This window comes from Hakea prostrata, chromosome 9, assembly GCF_041222555.1.
Source record: "Hakea prostrata isolate BN-2017 chromosome 9, UWA_Hpros_2, whole genome shotgun sequence".
In the NCBI taxonomy this organism is placed as follows: Eukaryota; Viridiplantae; Streptophyta; class Magnoliopsida; order Proteales; family Proteaceae; genus Hakea; species Hakea prostrata.
In genome coordinates, this window is record NC_142608.1 from 64,143,149 (window position 1) to 64,166,952 (window position 23,804).

The 23,804-nt window shown below is 37.8% G+C and overlaps 1 protein-coding gene across 5 annotated transcripts in view; it reads right to left on the reverse strand.

The window, feature by feature from the left end:
• The window catches only part of NUA (nuclear pore anchor), a 125,513-nt gene that overhangs the window by 55,315 nt on the left and 46,394 nt on the right, over window positions 1-23,804 (reverse strand). For all 5 annotated transcript variants that reach the window (XM_089167784.1, XM_089167782.1, XM_089167783.1 and 2 more), the window contains exons 12-18: window positions 19,409-19,457; window positions 12,634-12,737; window positions 12,490-12,558; window positions 1,337-1,474; window positions 1,150-1,254; window positions 955-1,068; window positions 158-236 (exon numbers count right to left, since the gene is read on the reverse strand). In XM_089167784.1, the coding sequence (XP_089023910.1) occupies window positions 158-236; window positions 955-1,068; window positions 1,150-1,254; window positions 1,337-1,474; window positions 12,490-12,558; window positions 12,634-12,737; window positions 19,409-19,457 (658 nt within the window). The remainder of the gene's footprint in view (window positions 1-157; window positions 237-954; window positions 1,069-1,149; window positions 1,255-1,336; window positions 1,475-12,489; window positions 12,559-12,633; window positions 12,738-19,408; window positions 19,458-23,804) is intronic.

The following is a 23,804-nucleotide window of genomic DNA, read 5'->3' on the forward strand; positions in this document are numbered from 1 at the left end:
ATATCTACTAGTCAAATATTCCACTGCATATATGCCTCATAAATAATGCAAGACGAGAAGTGCAAACATGAGTACAGTTATTGAGAAGATTTAAAAAAAAAAAAAAAAAAAAAAAAAAAAAAAACCTAATACCAGAGTAAAGGTTTAGCAAGAAAACCTGATACAGCTTCAGAAGAAAGAGGAAGGGATGCGTGACGTTTAAGTTCCTCTTCATATAATCTTTTGTACATCGCTACCTAATAAAGAGAAGAGCACAGAAAGTGGCAAACACTAAGAATAATCATCCACCAGAAACCAATGGATGGTCAAAGATAGAAGAAAGAAATAAAAATATTTGTTGCCAAGGCAACCAAGCACCCAAGGCCAAGTCTTTGAGGATATGGATACCTAGGTTTATAAAAACCGGAGATGGGAAAGACGACACCCGTAAAATTATGACTTGAATTTCATTTAATTTACACCGATAATTTGTGTACAAAGAATCTTTTATGTGATTTCAAATAGATTTTTTTTAATTTGGCTCCTGCATTGCACCCCTAAACACAACCTGATTCTTCTGCATCAGTCAGTTCGGACCTCCACTTAGTTTCACCAGCTTCATCCTGGTCATGCATAGATCACCCAAGTTTGGGTCCATAAACAGTGACAATTGTCCTATGAAGAATCGTTTCACTATGGCTCTAGTGGGTTCCCTTAACCAAGCCATTGTCTATGAGTTCGCGTTCTGATGATTCAATAATCAATATGATTACTTCAACTTGAAGTTCTTAGTTAGTTCGACTGAATGAATTTGAGTGAACACAAGAAGGCATCCAGCAAGGATCCCAGATGCCTAGGTGATGCCTTGTCAAATATGATAGAAATAGACCAAAATACGTTGCTTTCTACGTCTGTTGCCTACGAGTAGCCCAAGAGCCAAATGGAAAATGGCTAATATGATGACAGAAGACTCACAGAGCTGTGAAGTGATTCTATCATGCGCCCCTGTTCCTCAGCTCTTTTCAACACAGTCAAAACTTTAGCAGCAGCTTCTTCGCTTTGTCTTTGAAGCTCCAATTCAAACTTCTCCTGAAACCCAAAGGAACCACAAAGTAACTACCATGCAGTCCAACAATCAACAGCAACTAAGAACACAAAACTTTAAGATACCTGTAGCTCTGCATTTATTTTCTCGACCTGGTCTGTTAAGCTACGAACAAGACTCCGGAGCTGGACATTCTGCTCCACTAATCCATTTATATCTTTAAAAGTCAACTGCTTCCCCAAAACTTATCCGTCATTAATGAGGATAGAAGAATCAAATTAGAATTGAGTACAAATAAAAAACTTTACTTACCAACCGTTCCGAGATTACTCTTTCTGCATCAGACTCATTAGTCATATCAACTGGAAGCGAAGAATCATCAGTAGAAATATGACTCCCTGATCCACAACGAATTTGAATATCACGGCACTCCTTTAGAAGAATGGTCACCTGCAGAATGGTCAACAGTCATGCTAGATCACACTAACATTTCTATGTATGGAAGAAAAAAAATTGGTAAAATAAGCCAAGTAACCTCACACCACCTGTACTGTAGCAACTATGGATACACCATGATTTAAGATAATTGTGATTTACTTTGTTTTGGTAAGTCTCAAGTCCAAACCACATGTGAATACAGAAAATTACATGGTTTTGGCTGAAAGGTCAATTTCTCACCAAAATGTCACATAGTTATATAAAATACATGTTTCAACTTCTCTTAGTAAACTCCCCTGCTTCTCTGGTCTGCAAAGAAAACAGCTAAAAATCTAACAAAGTGACTTAATACACTTGAATTCAATGTCCAAGAATAACATTTGGACGGGACTTTCTGCCAACAGCCTTCATTGTAGGAGATTGACCTTGAAGGCCAGCATTCATTCAAAATTATGATGAGCATAAAGGGACTCAGGTGACTTGGTACTTGGTAGCTCTTCACTTGTATTGTTTAAATGTTTGACACAAAATTTATTTGAATCTCTGTAACAAACAATGATAAATTTATTATATATGATGTAGTTGATAATACGATGTCTTTTCATTCCTGTTGCTTGTTAAAGTTTTTCTACTTGAATGTGTTTTAACTTGTAACACTATAAACTGGTGTGAAATAGGAGACACACTTACACAACCCTACATGATTATATATGTTCTAATACCATAGATTTTGTGATATATGCCATACAGAAGGTTCCACCACACCACCAACTTAGGGTCCCAAGTCTAAATACCATTTTGAGTGTGAACTTAAAAAGGATTCATGGTTCCACCGTGTTTATAAGGCAAAGATAGGATGTCTTGTAAGCTAAACAACCTAATTAAGTTCAAAAGTGCTGACATTAACATAGAAAATGAACTCACTTGCCCACATGGCACTAAGTCTCGCAAAATTTCGCTAAATTTCAAGCCATCAAAAAAGAAATGCCAATTGAAATCAAAACTTGCAATATCACGCTGAAATTTCGGATATTTCTACCAAAACGAAGTGCTAGTCGAGATAGGAACTTGCAATAGCTCATTGAAATTTCGCCGGAATCTCAGAAGTTCTGGTGAAATTTGAAAATTTCATAGGATTGTACCATACAAGGCATATGGCTATGGCTATGGAGATAGAGTATCATGAAATAAATCTTGGTCGAAACGGTCAATTTTCAATAGAATGCCTGCAATTTCAAAAAACGAGACGAAATTTATTTTATAGAGGGGAGGATGTGACGCCCCGCATCTTTTTATATTATTATTTTATTATTGTGTGTGAGTGTGTCAGCCTTTAAGATTATTAAAGGATCCGATGATTGGTTTGATGGTTTAATCAAATAATCTGAGTGTAGTTAAAGGATAGTTTAATTGAGGCTAGATTCCAATTGACATTTGGTCGAGTTCAGACATCGCTTGTAGGTCCCACAACAATGGAATTAAACTGAATTGAAAATGAGGAAATGATTAGCATGATTTTCTGAACCCAGAAGTAATAATATTAGCATCTCAGAGTGGGCCCTGTGTAAGATATTACAGCGGGCCCACAATCCCATTAATCATTTAATTTTATATATATATATATATATATATATATATATATATATATATATATATATATATATATATATATATATATATATATATATATTAAATGCTTAATCGATTAAAGAGGAGAGAGGGAGGGAGGTGACACCTCTTCCCCCACCTCCTACTTACGTGGGGGCTTAAGAAAATGAAGTATACTAGAGGTGTTAATAGCATATACTAGGTTTAATATAAGAGGGAGGAGAGAGAGTTAATAGGGAATATTTTGCTTTCTGCGTATTGGAGAATTCATACAGAAGAAGAAGAAGAAAGACTAAGAGAGAGAAGACGCAATTAAAAGAGAAAAACCAAAGAGAGAGCATAAAAGGGCAGCCATTAAAGGCCTTGAGGAGAGAGAGAAGTAAAAAGAGAAAAGAAAGAAAAAGAGGAATATTCGTGTGGTTGTAGAAACAGTTAAAAGGTATTTTAAGGAGGATAGAGAAGAGAAAAGAGGAGTAAGAAGAGAGATTAAGAGAGAGAGTGTGTATCATTGATTGTACTTAATTGTACTTGTACGTGCAACAAGAAGATAGAAACAGAAGAAGAAGATTAAGAAGAGAAGAGAGAGAACGAGTGGAGAGAGAAGAAGATAGAAACAGAAGAAGAGGAATTAAAAGAGAAGCCATTAAAGGCCTTAGAGGAGAAAGCCTAGAGGAGAGAGGAGTGGGCAAGAGAGGAGAGAGAGAAGAGAAAGGCAAGAGAGAAGAGAGAGGAAAACCGTGGGGAGGAGAGAGAAAATAAAAAAAAGGGGAAAATCTCCCGTTGGTTCCCGCGTATTCAAAATAGCCAGTAATTATTTGGGGTACAAGAGGGAGAGTGGATTATAACGGAACAGGGACAGGTAAGTGATATTGATCAACCTATGTATGTTAAGTGGGTGATTCCCTTTAGTAGACATGTAGCATTTACATTATAACATGAAATCTATTTTATTTATTTGTTGATGCAATTTATGGAGTGCATGATATATGTCTCTGTGTATTGAACAAAAATGCATGGGATTGGATGACAAATTGGAATGCTGGTAGTACTCTAGAACTGTTAATCATGAATTTGAAATGATGCTTATGCATATTAAATGTAAATTAACATGCTCTCATGTTTAAATGATTGGATTGTATGACTAGGTGTCTAGCTTTATTCAGATGAGACTAAATGATGATTGAAATGAAAAATGTACATTGAAATGGACAGAGCACGGTAATGCAATACTAAAATTGAATGTAAAAAGAATAAAAGAAAAGAATAAAATATTAATGGCTTCTGGAAGTCCTGGTACTTAACGTACCCAAATGGGAGGGCATGAAGCGGCTTCAGTAAGTCCTGGTGCTTAGTGTACCCAAATGGGAGGGTATGAAGCAAGATTGAAAAGTGGAAAGAAAAGAAAGGAAAAAATAAGAATAAAGAAAGAAAGAAAATGTAATGGCTTCTGTAAGTCCTGGTACTTGTGTACCCAAATGGGAGGGCATGAAGTGAGACTGAAAAGTCGAAAGATTTACTATTACTAGACTGATAATGGCCTTCTGTAGAGAACACATGGCCTTCTGCCAAAAGACTGAAAAGAGAATCTCTTGATGAGAACCTCTAAGACTGAGACTGAGACTGCTGCCACTTGTGTAGTTTAGACTGATGGTGCTCTCTCTACAGGTAGTGCTTAGGTCTAGTTTAATAATGAAAACGGAAAAAGAAAAAAGGTAAATGAAAAGGATATTGGAATACATGATTTTATATGACAGTGATGTGATGTTTGATACATGATGAATTGCCTGACTTACACACATGGTTGTCTATATTGCTTACTGGGCCGCAAAGCTCACTATTGAAAATGTTGACAAGTCCTCAAATACGTGATAAGGGCAAGGGTGCTGCCACCTGACAGTACCTTTAAAGTTGAAAATGGAAACCTTTTTCTTTTTGTTGCAACTGATGTTGGTTTAACTGAACTGTGAATGTATATATTTTTTTGAGACTGTATGTACTTTACTAGACATTGTTGAAAAGTCAAATGTAGACATAACAGGACATTAGATTATGTACATATGTTTATGAGTTAAACTGTCAAACAGATTCTTTGTTTGTTCTTAAGAATGTTTAGTTTAATATTTTGTTTTAGTAGTTATAAACAGGTTGATAAGGGAAGGAATTGTCACGTGTCCTAGTTAAATGTCCATAACGTAGGCCCCACCAAGCCTGTGAAAACTTGGGTCGTGACAATATTTTGTCCCAATACAAAATTTCGACCAAAACTTAGCGAAATTTCGGTCGAACAACACGAAATTTAGGTACTGGCCGAAACAAGGATTTTGCTTGGCAACAGTGCCTACGTGGCACTGCTCCAAGCAGCGAACGGTCAAGATGAAATGTTGAGTCTTAGATTAAAGCGCCATAGTAGATTTTGCCCATGTGCAAGAAAACGAATTTTAAGTGGCAACAGACCCAGTTCGCACGGTTCAAAATGAACCATTACAAAACCAAAATTCTATTTTAAAATAAAAAATAAAAAAGAATCGTCTTCTTCCTCTTCATCGTTGCTGCTGAAGCCCCTGAACCTACAAAATGGAATGAAACCTGCAGAATAAAACGAAAAACCAACCCATCAAATACTTGATTTTCTAGTAGCGAACACTTCCTCCTGATTTTCTGTATTTCTAAACAGGTGAAGACGAGCAGAAATTTCCACGGAGACAGATCAATGGCAGCGGTGGATTGCAACGGCAACTCAAAAAATCATTTCAAGATTCCAAAAATCAAGTTCACCAAACTCTTCATCAATGGAGAATTCGTTGATGTCATCACAGGTTCTTTATCCTCTCCTCTCTATCACTCAGTTTTGCAGGTTTTTTCTAATGCTTTTCTTAGTTTTGTTTGATGTTTATTAATTCTCAATCATTGTCTACCGTTTTTTCTCTGTTTCTAGTCCATTCTAATTCATTTCCTCTGTTTCTGCATTCGTTTCTGTCTCTTCTTGCCAGTGTTTTTCAAATCAAAACATAATGTTTCACATCAGATAAATTTGTCAAAATAAAATATAGGATCCCGGTCGAAATCAAATCAATAACTTTCGTTCTTCGGATTCCCATTGATAAACTTAAAGCATGGCTCCAGCTGAAAACTGAGTGTTGAAGAGCTGACCACTTTTCTAGCTCCGTTTTAAAGGTTTTCCCACCTTGTGCAAAAAGCTTCATTGTTTTGCAGCAACTACAGTAAAGTAACTGTGCCAAAGCTTTTTAAAACTTCCTTGTTTTGCAGCAGCTACAGTAAAGTAATTGTGCCAACGCTTTTTAAAACTTCCTTGTTTTGCAGCAAGCTACAGTAAAGTAATTGTGCTCTCTCTCTCTCAGAGATGTAAATTCTATTTCCATTTTCTAAAGTAACATTCTCGCATTTGTTGGTTTTTCATTTTATTATGTGGGTTTCATTCCATTTTGTAGGTTCAAGTGCTACAGTAGCAACGACGAAAAGGAAGAAGACAACTTTTTTTTATTTTTTATTTTCAAATAGATTTTTGGTTCTGTAATGGTTCGTTTTGAACCGTGCGAACCGGGTCTATTCCTACTTAAAATTCATTTTCTTGCACATGGGTAAAATCTACAATGACGATTTAATCTAAGACTCAATTTTTCATCTTGAACATTCACTGCTTGGAGCAGTGCCACGTAGGCACTGCTGCCAAGCAAAATCCCTGAAACAGAACATTCTCAGTTATAAAAGTGCATCATTTCGAGCGGAACCTGCAAAATACAATGTTGTTTCGAGGTCTTCCCACCACTTTCTCTAATTTATTTTGGATTCTACACTCATTTGAGCTGATTTTAACAATCCCTATGCATTCCAACTCCACTATTGCTCCTCCATTGTTGGGTTTTTGAGAATCAAACAAGGTGAGTTAACAAAGTTTCCCTTGTTTTTTTTTTTTTTTTTTTTGGTTATGCCTCTTCAACCTAGAGTGCTTTCAAATTTAAGTATGTTTACTCTAGAGTGTTGATATATGATTATGTGAAGTTAAAATTAATTTTTGGATATTGCTACTATTTTTTATTTTCCTGTTTTTAAAATTTATTTTCTAAAATATGTATATTCTTAAAATACACATATATACCCTCGTGTATGAGCCTTAAATTGATGACTGTGAGACACCATCACTTGATCTATGTTGGGATGGTGTTGAATCATATTTTTCATTGTTAATTATTCATTCTAATTGTTGAAAAATATTCAAATATTTTTAAAAATTATTTATTTAAAAATAATTTATGTTATATAATAAAAAATGGGAGATTATTTATAGAAGCATGTATTTAATTTTTTTAAGCTTATTATAATGCTTTTCAAGATACTTGCTATGTATTTATTGTATCATGCACTTTCTTTGAAGATGTTAGACATAGTCTGGCAACACAGAGGCCACTGACAAATGATAAGAAAAAAAGTGAGTGCATTATTGCAAGAAATAAATAAGAAGAGGTGGGATCAGTAGATTGAAGGTGCATCTAGCTAAGGGAAGTAGGGATGCAACAAGATGCCAAAAGGTACCCTCAAGATCAAGAAGGCAATGGCCTTATACTTGGTTTGTGGATAGCAAAGAGGAAAGAGAAGAGAATACAGAGGAGGAGTTTGAGAATGCATGCCTAGATGACCTTCCAGAGCTAGGAGAGCAAGACTTGAACCGAGGAGCCTGGAAAGTACGGATGTGAGCCTAACTCAAAATCCGCACAGATGAGGAGGGTGATGACGACAAGTAGGGAGCGGGCGAGGATAGATGATATGCGGAGGCAGCAAATTGCTATAGGTTGTGGGACCTCTAGGGAGCCAGTAGGTATGGGAGGCAGATCAAGAGGCCCTACAAGGAGGACTCAGAGAGTGTGAGTAAAGAGATTAGTATGCACAAGCCCCAACACAAGGCTAAGCCTCATCAGCACATGCTACAGATCCAGATGTTGAGATTCTTCATATAGATCGGCTCTATTTAGGAAATCAGGGAATCAGCAAAAGAAGTTATAGCACTTGTGGGTGAGTGTGAATGAGAAAGGGGGGATGGCTTTCTCCCAATGGGCATTGTACCATAGCATTCTAGCACACGCAACCTAGGGCCCCTACTACAAAGATATGATTGAGGAGATAGGCTGGGTTGGAAATGGTTTACAAGGGCCCACCCCACATGAGATCTACAATGTGTACCTATTTGGGCATAAACAGGATCTGAATGACTATTAAAGGAAGGAAGCCTATATGGGCTCTCTCTGGAGTGAAAGTTGTGTGTGATGGTAGGATTGGTCCTACCAGACAATTCATCATCACTTTCTTCTTGAACTGTGATGGGAGGACAATGTTCCTCAAGTCAATGGATGCATCTAGTAAGAAGAAGGATGTAAAATATATTTACAAATTGTTGAAGGAAGTGGTGAAGGAGGTTGGAGTGGAAAATGTGGTCCAGATTGTGACAGATAGCGTCTCCAACTACAAGAAAGCTAGGATGAAGATGGAGGAGAACCCTAGGTATCAAGACATGCTTCTCCTTCTAGTCTTCTAGTACTAAATTTAATTTTTTAAAACATACATACATAGTAGATGATCATATGTTCATTACTAATTTGGAAATGTTTATCTAGGTAGATACAAGCTCTTCTAGACTCCATGTGTTGCTCATTGCATTGACCTCATAATGTTTATCTAGGTAGATATAAGCTCTTCTAGACTCCATGTGTTGCTCACTGCATTGACCTCATGCTAAAGGACATAGGTTTGTGAAGAAAGTGATGTAGGAAGCAAGACATGTGAGCACTTCCATCTATAACCATTCCTTTGCACTGCAAATGATGAGGCGCCATTGTCAAGGTGAGTTGGTGAGGCTAGACATTACAAAATTTGCAACCAATTAGATTGAACTGCAGAGCTTTGCGAGTAACAAGGTTGGCCTTTGGACCATTTCTTCAGGGCAGTGGTCTAATTAGGAGGTTTCTTCAACCACAGCAGCAAAGAGAGCCCAAAATACCATATTAAGGGACATCGTCTGGAATAATATGAGGATAGTTGTAAGGATGCTTGAGTCTGTGGTGCATGCGTTGAGGATAATGGATCAACAAAGAAGACCTACTCTACCACACATATGGACTCCAATGGACTTAATGCAGAAGCAAGTTGCTTAGATCCACCCATGGGGCAACCAAAGAGTCCTCAATATCATCTACAACAGATGAGAGAAGCAGTTGAACCATCTACAACATAAGTCTGGTGAGTTAATAAGCCTATTGGTGGATTTAATTTTCATTTTATTATTTCACTATTCCATCTTATTCTTGCTTTTGTTGCACACCACACTATCTAAATCCCAAGTACCACCACAAAGACGTGCTTGGGATGAAGCAAGACTTGATAGGTGTTGTCCAAACTGTAGTGGAGAGGATGGAACAGCATCCATCCAAAGAGGCAGTCCTCATTATGGAGGTGAGGGGGAGAATTCATGATTCACAATTCATAGTTTCATGCTAAGTTAATAATTATTAAGTATTGACCTAGATAACTTTTTTTCTTTATTTTAAATTAAGGGATTTAGGGATGATTTTGGGAGTTTCCGTCGCTTCGTGGCCATACTAGGACTGGATTCCACCCTTGGGGGTAAGTTAAGTCATTATATATCTAATAATTTATACTCTATTTTTTAAGTACTTACTTAAGAATTGACTTCAAGCCTTTGTTTGTTGCATTTGAATGTTGCTTGCAATACGGCCATAACTCACCCCACCTGACTATGATTGTATGTAGAGTGCTCTCGCAGACATGTTTTGCCACTGAGTGTGAGCGGAATTGGAGCACCTTCAACCTCGTCCACTTAAAGAGGCGCAATCGATTAGATGTAAAGCGTTTAGAGAACCTTCTCCACGTGAACTATAATATGAGACTGATGAAGGATCATATTAGAAATGGGATGGACAGAAAGAGTAATATGATTGAGTACATTGACATCTTTGAGTTGCAAGATGATGAGGACCCATTGTTTGAATAGATCAGGGAAAGATGACAACCAGTCACAAATGAGAAGGGAGGTAGTCCCAGTAGACACATCGCAGAGCAGATAGGGGCTGATGTGGAGGACTTTTTGGCCCATGAAGGGAGTGCACATGCAGTGCATGTTCGTCCCATCATGCCATGCCCCAATGCATCCCACCCCAATGAGGATTTGATTGTGTGGTCGTCGGAAACTGAGGATGACACATCGACTCGAGCATCCCCACAAGATGATGATGATGAGGATGTTGGACCTCGTGAGCAGGATTCAGCTAATCTTAAGAAGAGACCACCACCAGTATATTAGAGTGAGGGATGGGGAGGTTTATCACCAAGATAACATTGGGGAGAGTCAATTCACCCATGGTACACCGTATTCGGACCATGGTAGAGCTGCAACTCAAGGTCGCAATGTTTCGACGATGTATTCGAGGAAGGGGGAGGAGAAAAAGCAAAGATGTGGCATAGAGGACAAGCCATCATATGGATGATTCTAGAGGCTCCTTAGAGGATCCAAATGTCATACACCCGCAGGGTCCCAGTCATATGATACTTCTATGGAGAGTGTTGGTTCTACTTTTGGGTCGACTTATGGACCTTATGGTCGAAACTTTCCAGAAAAAGTACCAAGTTTCAACCAAAATTTCAGTCAAAACCTGAAAATTTTGGGTTTTCCAAGGTGGAAACTTCATTTTCAACCAAAATTTTCACCACATGGAGTATATGGTGGTTCATCGGCTAATTCCAGTAGCAAGTCTGCATAAGGGTATGGGATCGATCAGCTGCATCATTTTTGAACTCCATCTTGGCTATCCATCAAAACTAACACAATCAGTTATGCCAGTTTTGCAACCGGGTTACAATCCATGGCCATACGACACATTCCCTAGGGTAGACTATTTATTTTATGTTGATGATGCTACCTATAGAAGGGTAGTTACAAACTACAAGGATAATTTTATCCATAATATTTCATGGCATGCTTCTGTCCAATATCTAGAGTTCTCTTCCATGACTCAACAGATGAATCCAACCCAACACAATAGCTTTTATTTGATCAGACTAGGTCCCATTCATTGTGTGTATTTGTTAATGTGGACTTTTGTATCTTGTATGATCAATCCTATCCATTCATCCATTGTAATTCATTTCATTTATTGTAATACATCATTCATTGTAATTTTTAATTGAGTATTGACTCCAACACTTCAATATGTATATCAAATTCTACTTGCTATTGTATTTGTATTTGTCGTTAAATTTTAATGAAAATTTTAGCATTCTCTTGCATAATATTTATATATACATTTGCGAAAATGCATGTTCCAAACTCCTAGTTCCGCGCATCAACCAAGCATGTGCCGATCAAGAACACCATTTTAAGTTGGGTTTTAGGAAAATAGAACACTTCCATTATGTTTATTGGCCTCAAATTAGGTTGTACACCGAAAACAATGCCCAGAAAAACCCTAAAACCCACCAAGATTGGGATTCAAGAAAAGGTACAGACATATACAATATTTCACCAAAATTTCAGCCATTTTGACTTGACTAAACGAAATGTAGTATATGCTTGGCTATGTTCTCGCAGAATTACCCAAACAATGATCTTCTATGATTGACAAAAACCAGCAGAGATACCAAGACCTCAAACCATGTGATGGTGGCAGAAGATGCAACCAGCTGATAAGATTTCATCATAATACGAGTAATGGTAGAGATTTATAAGTGATCAAGTATAAAAGAAATAAAGAAATGGCATTTCTCATAATGAACAGCATTTATGCTTTCATTTTGTACTCAGCTTGAGACACTTCACCACCATGCATCCCCCCACCCATAAAATGTCCGAAGACTCCAAACAAGTACACCAAAAAGGCAATACCAAGCAGCCAAAAAGAATGATAATGCTCATGGGAGAGAATGATGAGCTGCACATGGGAGAGAACGATGAGCTCTTATATCTCCCTTAAATTCACTTATGATTCTCCCTTGATATTGTTTCTCTTCACCAATTACAATTAGTGACTAAACATAAATGCTACAATAAAAAGCAAATAGTATCATACAAAACTAGACTCCATAGACACGCTAAAGAAATCTATTGTTATTCACATAAAAAAAACAACCAGATAAAGATGTTTCTTCTAGATTGGTAGCTATCCCCCACCCCCGGTCGATGATACCCCAAGTAACAGGCTCATTGTTGTCTCCTAGGGGCTTAGTTCTACTCTCCAGTCTTCTTCTTAAAGACCTTGTATTCCTTTTGGCTTTTATATAATTATTTATTCATCCAAAAAAAAAAACAACCAGATAAAGAATGGCAAAAACAACATGAGCATAAAACTAGGGAAAATTTCAGAATCACTATCACAAAGAAAATAAGCTTCTAATACCTGCTTCTGAAGGTCAACTATCTCTTTTTTTGCCAAGCCATGGTCACGCTCACGCCTCTTTAACTCAGCCTGGGAGACTTACCACATCAACAGAAGGAAAAGAAGCAAAACTATACAACCCAGCTCAGTAGAGAACATTTCTACCATTAGTTGTCTGATGGTGCCTTCCAACTGAGCCTGTTCAGCAAGCGACTGTTGCAATCTTTCATTCATCACAGAGTAGGCTTCTACCATCCTCTCGTGCTCGGCTAAGGTAAGAGAATATCGTATTAGTTCCAGTGATTAAGGAAGATCACCCCCTCACACACACACACAAAAATCAATAATAATAATAAGAAGAAGAAGAATAAAGCAGTTAACACAAAACGGAACAAAATAAAAACAGAGAAATGTTTTTCAAACTGAACCAGATACTTTCTATAATATTACCCGTGAGGATGTCCTAGTATGGTTGCTTCCAAGGAACATTAATGAGATGAACAACAGAGCCTTAAGTATGATGACAGAAACCGCCAAACACTGGTAATCAAAATACTTTTCAGATAAACAAGTGGCAGTCCAAGTCGGTTTGCAATCAACAGCCATCAGTACAAAAGCAGAAGGAAACATCAAAAGAAATAAAAACAAAACAACAGTCTATGGGAGACCAGACTGCCACACAAGTGGAAGCTTGATGCTCATCATTGAGGAAACCCGATGTGAGAGATGGAAGCTGGCTTGCACAATAGAATATGTTCTTCTGCATTTAGGAGCTTCACCACCCACTTCCTCCACTCTTCTTCCACCATTCAAATGATATTACCACATTGTAAAAGCCTGCAATTAAGTGCATCTATGCCATGGTTCAAAATATGGATCTTGAGGCCCATCTCACCAACTCAAAAAAGGAAGCTGGCTTGAGATCTTGGCAGATCTCGCCATGTTTTAGGAACTTTTTTCCCAACTTGAGGGGTACTAGGGGTCATTGGGGATCAAACTTGTCCTCCAGCCTATTTTAGCCCTTCAAAACAGGCTGGTGAGCTTGATTTATGGAAAAAATAGCATAAATGTGAGTTCCACTTCGAACCCCAAATAGGAAACCACTAAGCTGGCGAAAAACCTTAAAATGGCCTATTATACACACCATATACTCCTACATTAATGCTCAAATTTCAAAATTCAGACAAGTCTACTACATCACACATGTTCATAGTTCAAATTACAAAGCTCAATTGCTAATCCAATCATCAAAGTTAGAAGTTGAGACTTGAGACTTGAGAGTTGCAACCTTATGTGCTAAGCACACTCTCTTGTCTGGCTAAATGAAAAAAAGGATATCTATGAGATCTTAAGAGTTCTCCGACCATGATTTATACTTGCAATAAATTACATCCACTCAAAAAATGGGACAACAAATAGAAATAAATAAGTTACTAAATAAGCAGTACAATCAATGCAGCATGTAGTGTAAGTTTATTATACCGGTAATGAAACTGATAAATCCTAGGAAGAACTCACTACTTCTCCTGATAAGCAACGCCAAATGGAAATTCCACCCAAGGGGAAGAAGAAAATAAGATACACTACAACATTGGTACCAACTTCCCCTCACCACCAAACAGGCAAACACCCCCCCCCCCCCAAAAAAAAAAAAAAAAAATTTTTACCAATGGCCCACTTTAGTGGGGGTGAAACTCTGATCTCCCCCCTTAAGTGGGAAAAAATATTGGTGACCCAAATTCAATAAGGTGGAAAATTACTCATTACCCAGATTATGTAATTCAATTCAAATTTTGAAATTGAAATGACCATTTTGCCCTTACATGTAGTGTTATGACCATATTACCCTCCCCTTCCCAACCCTTAGGTTCTCCCTTCACCCATCTTCTTCCGAAAGCTCGCCGGAAACTGCCCACCACACCCTCTCACCCTACCAGCAACCACCACCAGAACCTTCTTCAAACTGGAAACCTCCCCGTCGTTTTTTCTATTTAATTTTCTCTGCCTTCATTTGTTGAGCCCCTGATATTTATTCTTTCAAGGATTTCCTTCTCTAAAAGCCTGAGTCTCCACTGCGGTGGTGGTTCTGAAATTTCTTTCTTTCTAAATATTTCTTGTTGGAGGAAATTGTTTGAAGATGCATCGATTGTTTCTCACCTGTAGCTACCAATCACTAGGCGAAAATTTCGGAGAAACTCTACCATATGGATCTTACAATATTGCCAGGGAGCTTGCACAATGCGGAGCGGACTGTTAAGGTTTATGCATCTTATGCTTCTCTGTCTCCCCTGTTTGAATTTTCAGTAAATGTAGAAAATATTTCTGTTCACATTGTTGGAAATATTTTTGTACAGGCATACTTTCTTGAAGCAATTTCAAAACGGCAGAAAGTAAAGACAAATAAGAAAGAGGATTGTGGGAAGTTTTCAGGGTTTTCAGCTTGTTCTGGAGCCTTCTTTTCCCCTTTTCTGGGGGTCTAGATTTTCAGTTCTGTATGGTTCTTAGCAGAAATTAAAGTTAGACGTATCGTCAGCTCAACTCCTACTGGGTGGTTCAGTTTGTAGTCAGACTGAAGATGTACAAGTCACAAACAGCTTCCATGAATTTCAGTTTCTCTCTAAATTAATGTTACCGAAATGGTAACAGAAACAGATTTCCCACCTTCCCTGTTAAAGATTCACAGATTCGAGCAAGCAAACGGAAACAGAACCTCAATCCCAACAAATAAAAGGAAAATGCAGGGGAAAACACACAATGAGAAATATGGGTTCAAAAAAACCCTAGAAGTTCAAGAAGCAGAAGCCCTCATTTCAGAAGAAAAGCAGTCATAGCTTTTGTCCTAATAACATCTCAGATTCAATCTTTGAAGAACCAAACAGACGAAATAGAACTGCTTCGGTGATTTTTGCTTGAATTATGAAACCGGCTCATGTTACACCGGTGAGTCACAAGTTTTGACCGAGGAAGGTGATGGGTGATTTCCGGTGGGGAAGGTGGGGCGGTGGTTTCCAGCGAGGTCTAGAAGAAGATGGGTGAAGGGGGAATCCCTTCACCCACCTAAGGGTTGCGAATGGAATGACACAAATGGTGGGACATTACGGTCATAACACTACACGTAAGGGCAAAATGATCATTACAATTTAAAATTTTGAATTGACTAACAGAGTCAAAGATACCCACTGAGTAATTTTCCATTTTATCGAAAGTGGGTCACGAACAATTTTACCTACTTTGGGGGGAGACCAAAGTTTCACTCCCACTTAAGTGGGCCACCAGTAAGAAACTCAAGAAGAAAAAGAGAGAGAGAGAGTATATAAAAGGAAGAAGAAGAAGAAGAGAAGAGAAGAAGAACAACAACAAAGAAGCAACGCCAAGTCTCGTCCTATCTCCTCCCTTTCCAGTGAATTTTATTCCTCCTAGTTATTCTTCTTATTATCCTCAGCTTCTCCTTTCCTTCTTGCAGTAGACTGTTCAGCTGAAACACAGGTTCCACATAGACTTGATCTCTTTTCTAACTCACTTTTCTACCTTCAGAGTAGGTCCGTAGGAAACAGAAACTCTATACTATACCAATTTGAACCCTATAGCCCAATCCCATGTAAGCTTTCCTGCTACAAGTTCCAACTTCAGTCCAGGATCTTGCTTTACCGCCACGCTTTGTTTCAGGCAGTGAATTTTGTCTCCAGATTGCCTGTTTGATTGATCATTGGCAGGCCTTCAAAGAGCTTTTGGCTTGGCTATCTAATCCCAGAATTTCAAATCAGTTGAGTTCTTGTTAGATAAACTCTTGACAGCAGGATAACCCCAGTTCTAATTCAATTAAATCCATGCATTTTTTATTTATATTTAATCTAAGCTTGTTAAGTTTCATTCCCCTTCTCATTTAAATTCCAAAAAGGTAGCCACCCCTCCCCTCCCTTTCTAGATTTAATTGCCTAAACAAGGTCAAAAGATTTGAAACGCTAACATTCTTGCATAATTGCCAAGCCACCTTTATGTCAAGTTATTTAATATTCTTATACATTCATAGGAAACCAAATGTAGGGTTTCAGAACCGAGGGTTGCATCAAGAAAAGGACAAGATATAATGCAAGAAAGTGATCCAAAAACAACGGACTTGAACAAATCCCCAAAAGTCCAAAAATGATGCGATGCCCAACAAGACCAAGACTCCCCAACACCACCATAACAACGGATCACCCAAAACACCACCAAGAGCCACACCCATCTCAAATTTTAAAAATAAAAAAAAAATGATAGAAAACTTGGAAATAAACAATGGAAGACGACTTCTAGCCATTACACAGCAGCGCTGATTTTCAACCTCCTCTTTCGAGTATCAAAGATCATAGTCTCCTAAAACACCATATTCACCATATGTGTCAACACATCTCAACAAAAAATTATTTGGAGCTCATGTGAGCTGGAAAAAATAGCAACCTATTTTATCTCCTCCCATAAATTGACAATAAGTGGTGGCAGTGCCACAGTAATCCCCAGACCAACACACCTAGGCCCCCAAACCTTCCTAGGCCCACACCAACTGATGAGAGGGACATATGAACATAAGAAGTGTCAAAAGACAAGTTGAATTTACCTGCAAAGCTAAGAATTAATAAACCATGCAAGAGGTCCTAAAAAAGCAACAAATCTCTCTCTCACACACACACACACATCAGCACCCGTCTTAGCCATAAAATTTCCTACCAAATGGTTGACATCAAATCAACCAACAGAGTAACTTACTATAATCCTATAAAAACGAATAGAACTACATCCCTAGAATTTAAACCCCCACCCCAAAATATTAAAAAAAAAAAAAACACACACACACACACAAAAGAAATAACAACAAATATCAGAATCCTGAGCTTCCTAGGTATATTTGATTATTCTAAAAAGGTGCTGATGAGGACATCAGTGAGCAGTTCCAAGTTTACTGGCAACGCCGACATAGAGATCATCCCACGACATCATCTAGGTGGAAGGATGATGTGTTCGAAGGGTATCAGATGGTTCGATGAGAAACACTGCTCATAAGCAGTTTGTCATGTTATTTTCCTTAGTCTTAGTGGGTTGGGTAGTAGTTTACTATTGAAATATTTTAATTTCATGTTGAGTCTTTACGGGCTAGGCCTAGAGACTATTTTGGCCCAATTTTGAATTATTTTGAGTTTGGGTCATATATACAACTTAAGTTGGGGTTATTTTGGGAATTAAACATGTAGGGTTGTGAGGGATCAACCTTTTTATTTAAATCTTGTATGGAATTCGTTTTTTGGAAATGAAAAAAAGAATTAGAAAAGAAGCTCACGCTGCTCTCTCTCTCTCTCCCTCCCTCCCTCCCTCCCTTCCTCCCTTAGCGGTACAAGTTCTTCCCCCTCTCTCCAAGTAAGCTCTATTTCCTCCTTTCACCCTTGTTTCCCATAAAAATTCCCCTTGTTCTCTTCTACAAAGATCTACTCTCTTTTTTTCAAAAAAAGACCTAGTTTCTTCCCTGGAAATCTTCTTCTTCTTCCCCAAACCCCACGGTTGTTATAATTTTCTTGCAGAAAACCTTTGTTTTTTTCTTCCCTCTTTCCCTTATACGGCAGTCTAGTTTTCTTTGTTAGTCTCCCTTCCATTCTCTTTGTTTCTTTTCTTTCCCTCCCTCTATCTTATCACCTACTCTCTTTCCTCAGATACACCATTACTTCCAAATATTTTTTTCTCCTTTCCTAGGATTCACCACTACTTCAAAATATTTTTTTCTTTCTCATATTTCTATTCCTAGATGCTTTCTAACCCCTGTTTTGCAGCCAGGATCAGCAGGTAACATTATCTCTCCCAAAATATTTCTCATTTATTCTTTGGGAGTAGTTTTGTTTAAAACAAAAACTTCCCAAGACTCCCTTTACATTGTTAATTGTTGAATTCCTTGTTAGAAATCAGATATTGAATAGGACAACTCTATTTTTCTTTAAGTTTCTTAATACCCTTGCATTCAATTTAGTGTTATGGTGCCAAGATCCCCATCCCCTTGTTTCCCTGTTGATTCTTGTTTAGTTGTGCTTACCAGTAAGACTTATTGTGTTTATTTCTCTACTTTAGCAGCTTAGCTGTCTTACATGCATGATTAATCAGATTTCAAGTGCTGCAAAATCCTTTCTTTACTATCTGTCAAGAATAGGTGTTTAATTCTAAGAGTCTAGTAGCCCACTTTGTAGGTACCCTAGTTTCTAGGGTTTCTCCTACATCAGGTGCACCCACTGCATGAAGCTCCTGCCACCCCAGTGTTCAAGGAAGGTCATGATGTGTAGCAACCTTACTGTTCCACAAGGCCCGCCCACGATGCATTAGCATATTCTATTTTTATCTCTTTTTGTAAGGGTACCTTCTAATAGCACCAAACAAAATAAAAATCAGCAGGCAGTCACACCCATAACGGGCCTCAAGAGAATTAAAGCCAACGGCTCTAATTAAATTTCAACTCTAGGATATGACCAACATGAGAGAACTCAAAAACTATTACTCCCACATATGCCTATAAACCCAAATCACAGTTCTAAATTCATAACCCATGTGAACAATGCCCTCTTTACATGGTTATCCATAAATCCAATTGCAAATCACTGAATCATATCAATTGGTTCTCTATGTGAAACCACTCACGAGTCACAAAAGATAAACAAGCTCACAATGGTCACACATTCTACGCAGCACAATTGCGGCAGTTACTAAGAGGAGAAAATTTCACAAGTCAAACAACACTTAACCAAACACCATGATTTAGGTTTCAAAGTAACAATAGCCACAAACAGAAACCAGCAGGAATAGTGCAAGAAAGATTAATAAGTATTCCACATTAAACACATTTTGAAAAGAAAATACCATAAATTAAAAAGAGGGTACAACAATTCAAAGACAAAAAAAAATAACACTTTCTTAAGGCACATTGTACCTCGTTCATCCAAGATTAGTGCACCCTTCTCCTCGATCTCAAAAAGGACCTGCAAAAAGAAAATTAACATATAAGAACCATTACACACACAAAAACACAGACATTCACACACATCTAACAAGAAATAAGCATGTGGATTAAAATCAGAACCTAGCAACTCCCATTTTAACTAACTATTCCTTTGTCCAAACATAACAACAAGAAGCCTTTTCCTAACTAAATGGGGTCGGCGCGGCGACATGGATCGTTGCCTTCCAATCAACTCTATTTGAGGTTATACGACATACAGGGCCTAAGCTATGCATATTCTTTCTCACCATTCACCACTTCTCTTAAGGTTATCTTAGGTCTGCCCCTAGTTTTCTGATTCTTTCGATGTGGGTTGAATCCTGTTGTGCAAACAAAAGTTCTATATAAGCTGTAGAAAGGCAATTCTAGAGGGGAAGAAGTCAAGCATAGACAACACATGAAGAAAGATTGAATAAAGTTCTGCATGAATATAAATTTGAAAAAGGCTACATCTGATATTTACGAGGAACTCAAATATAGAGAATGCATGACAAAAGAGTGAACTCAATTCTGCTCATAGCTGTCACAGCACCAAGGCGGTCCAAGATGTTTTGAGGCAATTGAAGTGTTCAGGCGATAAGGTGCCCACTAAGACGGTATCGAGGTGAGTCGGCAATTTAGGTGTGCCCCTTCGACCTTTTCTAACATAAATACACCACATCTGGTGGGTTATCTTTCCCATCTCCCTAGAATTTTATTTTTGAACTATTTTTATTGGATTCAAATCACAATATAAATTTCAGTCAAAACCACCGAAATTTCAGTTTTCCAAAAAAAAGAAACAAAACCTGGGTGGAATAGAAAAAAGTACTAGGTTTCGACAGAAAACTGTCCAAATTTCAACTGAGATGGGTCCAAACCTGGTTTCAGTCCAGGCCGGTTGGTTCTTTTAACAAAAATACACTCTCTTGGTCAAACCTGTGAGATTTTGCAGGTTTCAACAGCTTCCACTAGGTTTCACTGACTGAGTTTTGACCCCCCCCCAACCTCTTTTTTGCCGGTTTTTGTGCTTTCAACCTCTTTTTCACCCTAAATTAATTCATTTGCCTTCAACCACACCACTTGCTCCACTTTTGAGGATTTTAGATGATTCTTGCAAAGTCTATTCCAACTTCCAAACTTCCTATTTTTTTATTTTTGCTTTGAAGATGCCTTGAATGGTCTCGTATGGCTATAAAGATTTATATATGTTCAGTCTAGGACTATGATATATGATTGTGTGCTGTAAAAAAAATTTTTTTTATCAATGATAGCTTTTTTTATTTTATGATTTTAAAAATATTTTCTAAATTATATGTTGGGAAAAAAAAATACATATGCATACATGATGTATGAATTGAATTTAATGTATGCGGTGTCGGGTCTACACCATATGGGGCTTATGGCTATGGATATGATCCATGTAGATATGGGGGAGCAAACGGTGGAGTTGGGGGTCATCTACTTATTCTTCTGATGATGGCGGCAGCATGCAGCCCGCATATGGGTATGGACCATATGGTAATGGAGCCTATGGATGTGCATCATTGGTGGACACCATCTTTGAAGTTTCATCAGTATCAGTTGTAGTAGTAGCAGTAACATCATAGCCAGCTAGGCCACTTTCGAGAGCAGGTGTCTATCAGAGTATTAACCCTTACGACACATTTCCTAGGATGGGGTATTCACATTATGTTGATGATTGCACCTATAGAAACACAATGAATCCAGACCATGATGCGAGATCTCGCGAGATATCTCGCTTTTTGTGAGTAGCGAGACGAGATCTCGCCACTCGCCAATATCTCGGCGAGATCTCGCTAACAGTCCCATTTTCCACACTTTAGGGGCTTTTTAAAGCCCCCGTCTCGCTCGAGAGAGGCATATCTCGCCTCTCTCGAGCCTCTCTCTCTCTCTCTCCTCTATCTCGCTGGAAGCATCATTTTAGCCAAAAAACTCGATTTTTTGCCGGAATTTGTTGGGGATTCAACATAGCAACATCATCAACTCATCTTCAACAACAAATTCAAGCATATCTGTAGTGATTCAAGCCTATTTCAAGGGATCTTCAAGAAATGTAAGATTTTCCCCCAAATTTGATTTTTTTCAAATACAAGGTTCTACAATGATTGTATGAGTGTGGTATAAATATATGTTGATAATCAAACTTTGATCTACACTTTCATGGAAAAAAATTTAATTTTCTGTTATTATTTTTTTTTTAATTTTCGTATTTAAAATATATATTATTTAAAAATTAAATTAAAGATTATAAATAAATACTTATGATATGAATGTGATTATTATTTATGTTAAACTACATTTAGAGGGCTACAATCTCATGTATTAATATTTTGATTATCATACTTGCTGTACTTATTTTTATCTTTTTATTTAAATAATTAAATAAAATAATTATGAAAATAATATTTTATTAAAATTTTATCTTTTATTTTTTTAAATGATGCTTATATTAAGTAGTTTATTTTAAAAATACAAACATGTCTTATTGAGCATTGTATATATGTTATCTTAGAACAAAGTGTGTGTTTTGTTGTTTTATAAATTATTTTTACATAAAATAATTATAAAAAATAATATGTTATTAAAAATTTATCTGTTTTTTTTTTAAATGACGCTCATATTATGTAGTTTATTTTAAAAATACAAACATGTTTGTTTAAGCACTGTATATATGTTATCTTAGAACAAAGTGTGTGTTTTGTTGTTTTATAAATTGTTTTTACATGTTTTTATGTATCTAAAAATTATTCTAATGATTATTTGGGAACATTCATGTATGTATTTCAGACTTTCAGTGCTGTACATTTGAATATTAAATGGTAACTAGTGGGAGTGGCGGCACTAGTAGTGGGACTCAAGACATTGCTTGGCAACATGGGGATCCACTGACTACTGACAAGAAGAAATCCCGATGCAAGTATTGCCTCAAGACTTTGAACTCTGGTGGTTCAACCAGATTAAAGCAACATTTGGCTGGTGGTTACAAAGATGTTTCCAAGTGTCCCAAGGTTCCTTATGAAGTGCAAAAATCAATAGCAGCAACTTTAAGGTTTGGGAAACAAAAAAAAGACGAGATGGCACAAAAGCAAAGGGAATTTGAGGATACAGTGCTATCTAGACCTATTCTTGATGTTGATGAGGAGTCAAGCGACGATGAAGAGAGGAGGAGGGTTATGGGTGTTGAGTCACGAGCTGAATGGAGACAGATGAAGGCTGCAATGGAAGCTAGCAGACAGTCCTTACATGCTGAGAGTGTGAGGCAATATGAACAGACAAGGGGAGCAGGTCGTTCGGGGTCAGGGGCATCCATGCCACCTAGACATAGTTTTCAGGGAACTGAGACTGAGAGGACCGAAAGGAGGAGGAGGAAGACTAGACATTATGATTCCACATTTGACCAAGACCCCTCCCTCTTCAACCAACAAAAAATCTATCAAAGAAGCATTCCATATATGTTTGTTGGAGGTAGAGAAGGCAGTAGGGAGGAGGAAGCTAAGTTGGCGATCAGCAAATTCATGCTCTACAACAACATTGCACCCAATGTAGCCAAAACACCATACTATCAGGGGATGATCAATGCATTTGCTAGGGCAGGTGTAGGGGTTAAAGGCCCAAGTGCTTGGGAAGTAATGAATAAATATTTACCCAAGGTAAAGCAGGAGGTGGGTGAATACATTGGTTCATTAAAGGAAAAGTGGAGTACATATGGTGTTACTGTGATGGCTGATGGATGGACTGGTCCTACTAGACAGTCCATCATTAATTTCATGGCAAGTTGCAATGGAAAGACAGCCTTCCTTAAGTAAGTGGATGCCTCAGATAAGATCAAAGATGCTGACTACCTTTACAAGCTTCTTATGGAGGTGGTCTTCGAGGTGGGGCTAAAGAATGTTGTCCAAATTGTCACAGATAATGGTGCTAACTTCAAAAAAGCTGGAGAAATGTTGATAAGGAAGAAGAGCAGTAGGATCCACCTCTTTTGGACATCATATGCAGCTCATTCGATTGATCTTATGTTGAAGGACTCGGGGAAAAGAAAGTCAATCAATACAGTGATTGAAAGGGCTAGAAGGGTTAGTAATTTTATTTATAACCATGGTTATGTGCTGAAGATGATGAGGAACCACAGTAAGGGTGATCTAGTCAGACCTGGATTGACTAGATTCGCCACCAACTATGTAGCTCTGAAAAGCTTCCAGAAGAAAGTGGTGGGTCTTCGGCACATGTTTGCAAGTGAGGAGTGGTTTGGTTGGCGTGGATCTAGCCATCTTGATGCAGTACTAGCCCAACAAACCATTGCTGATGATTCCTTTTAGAGGCAGCT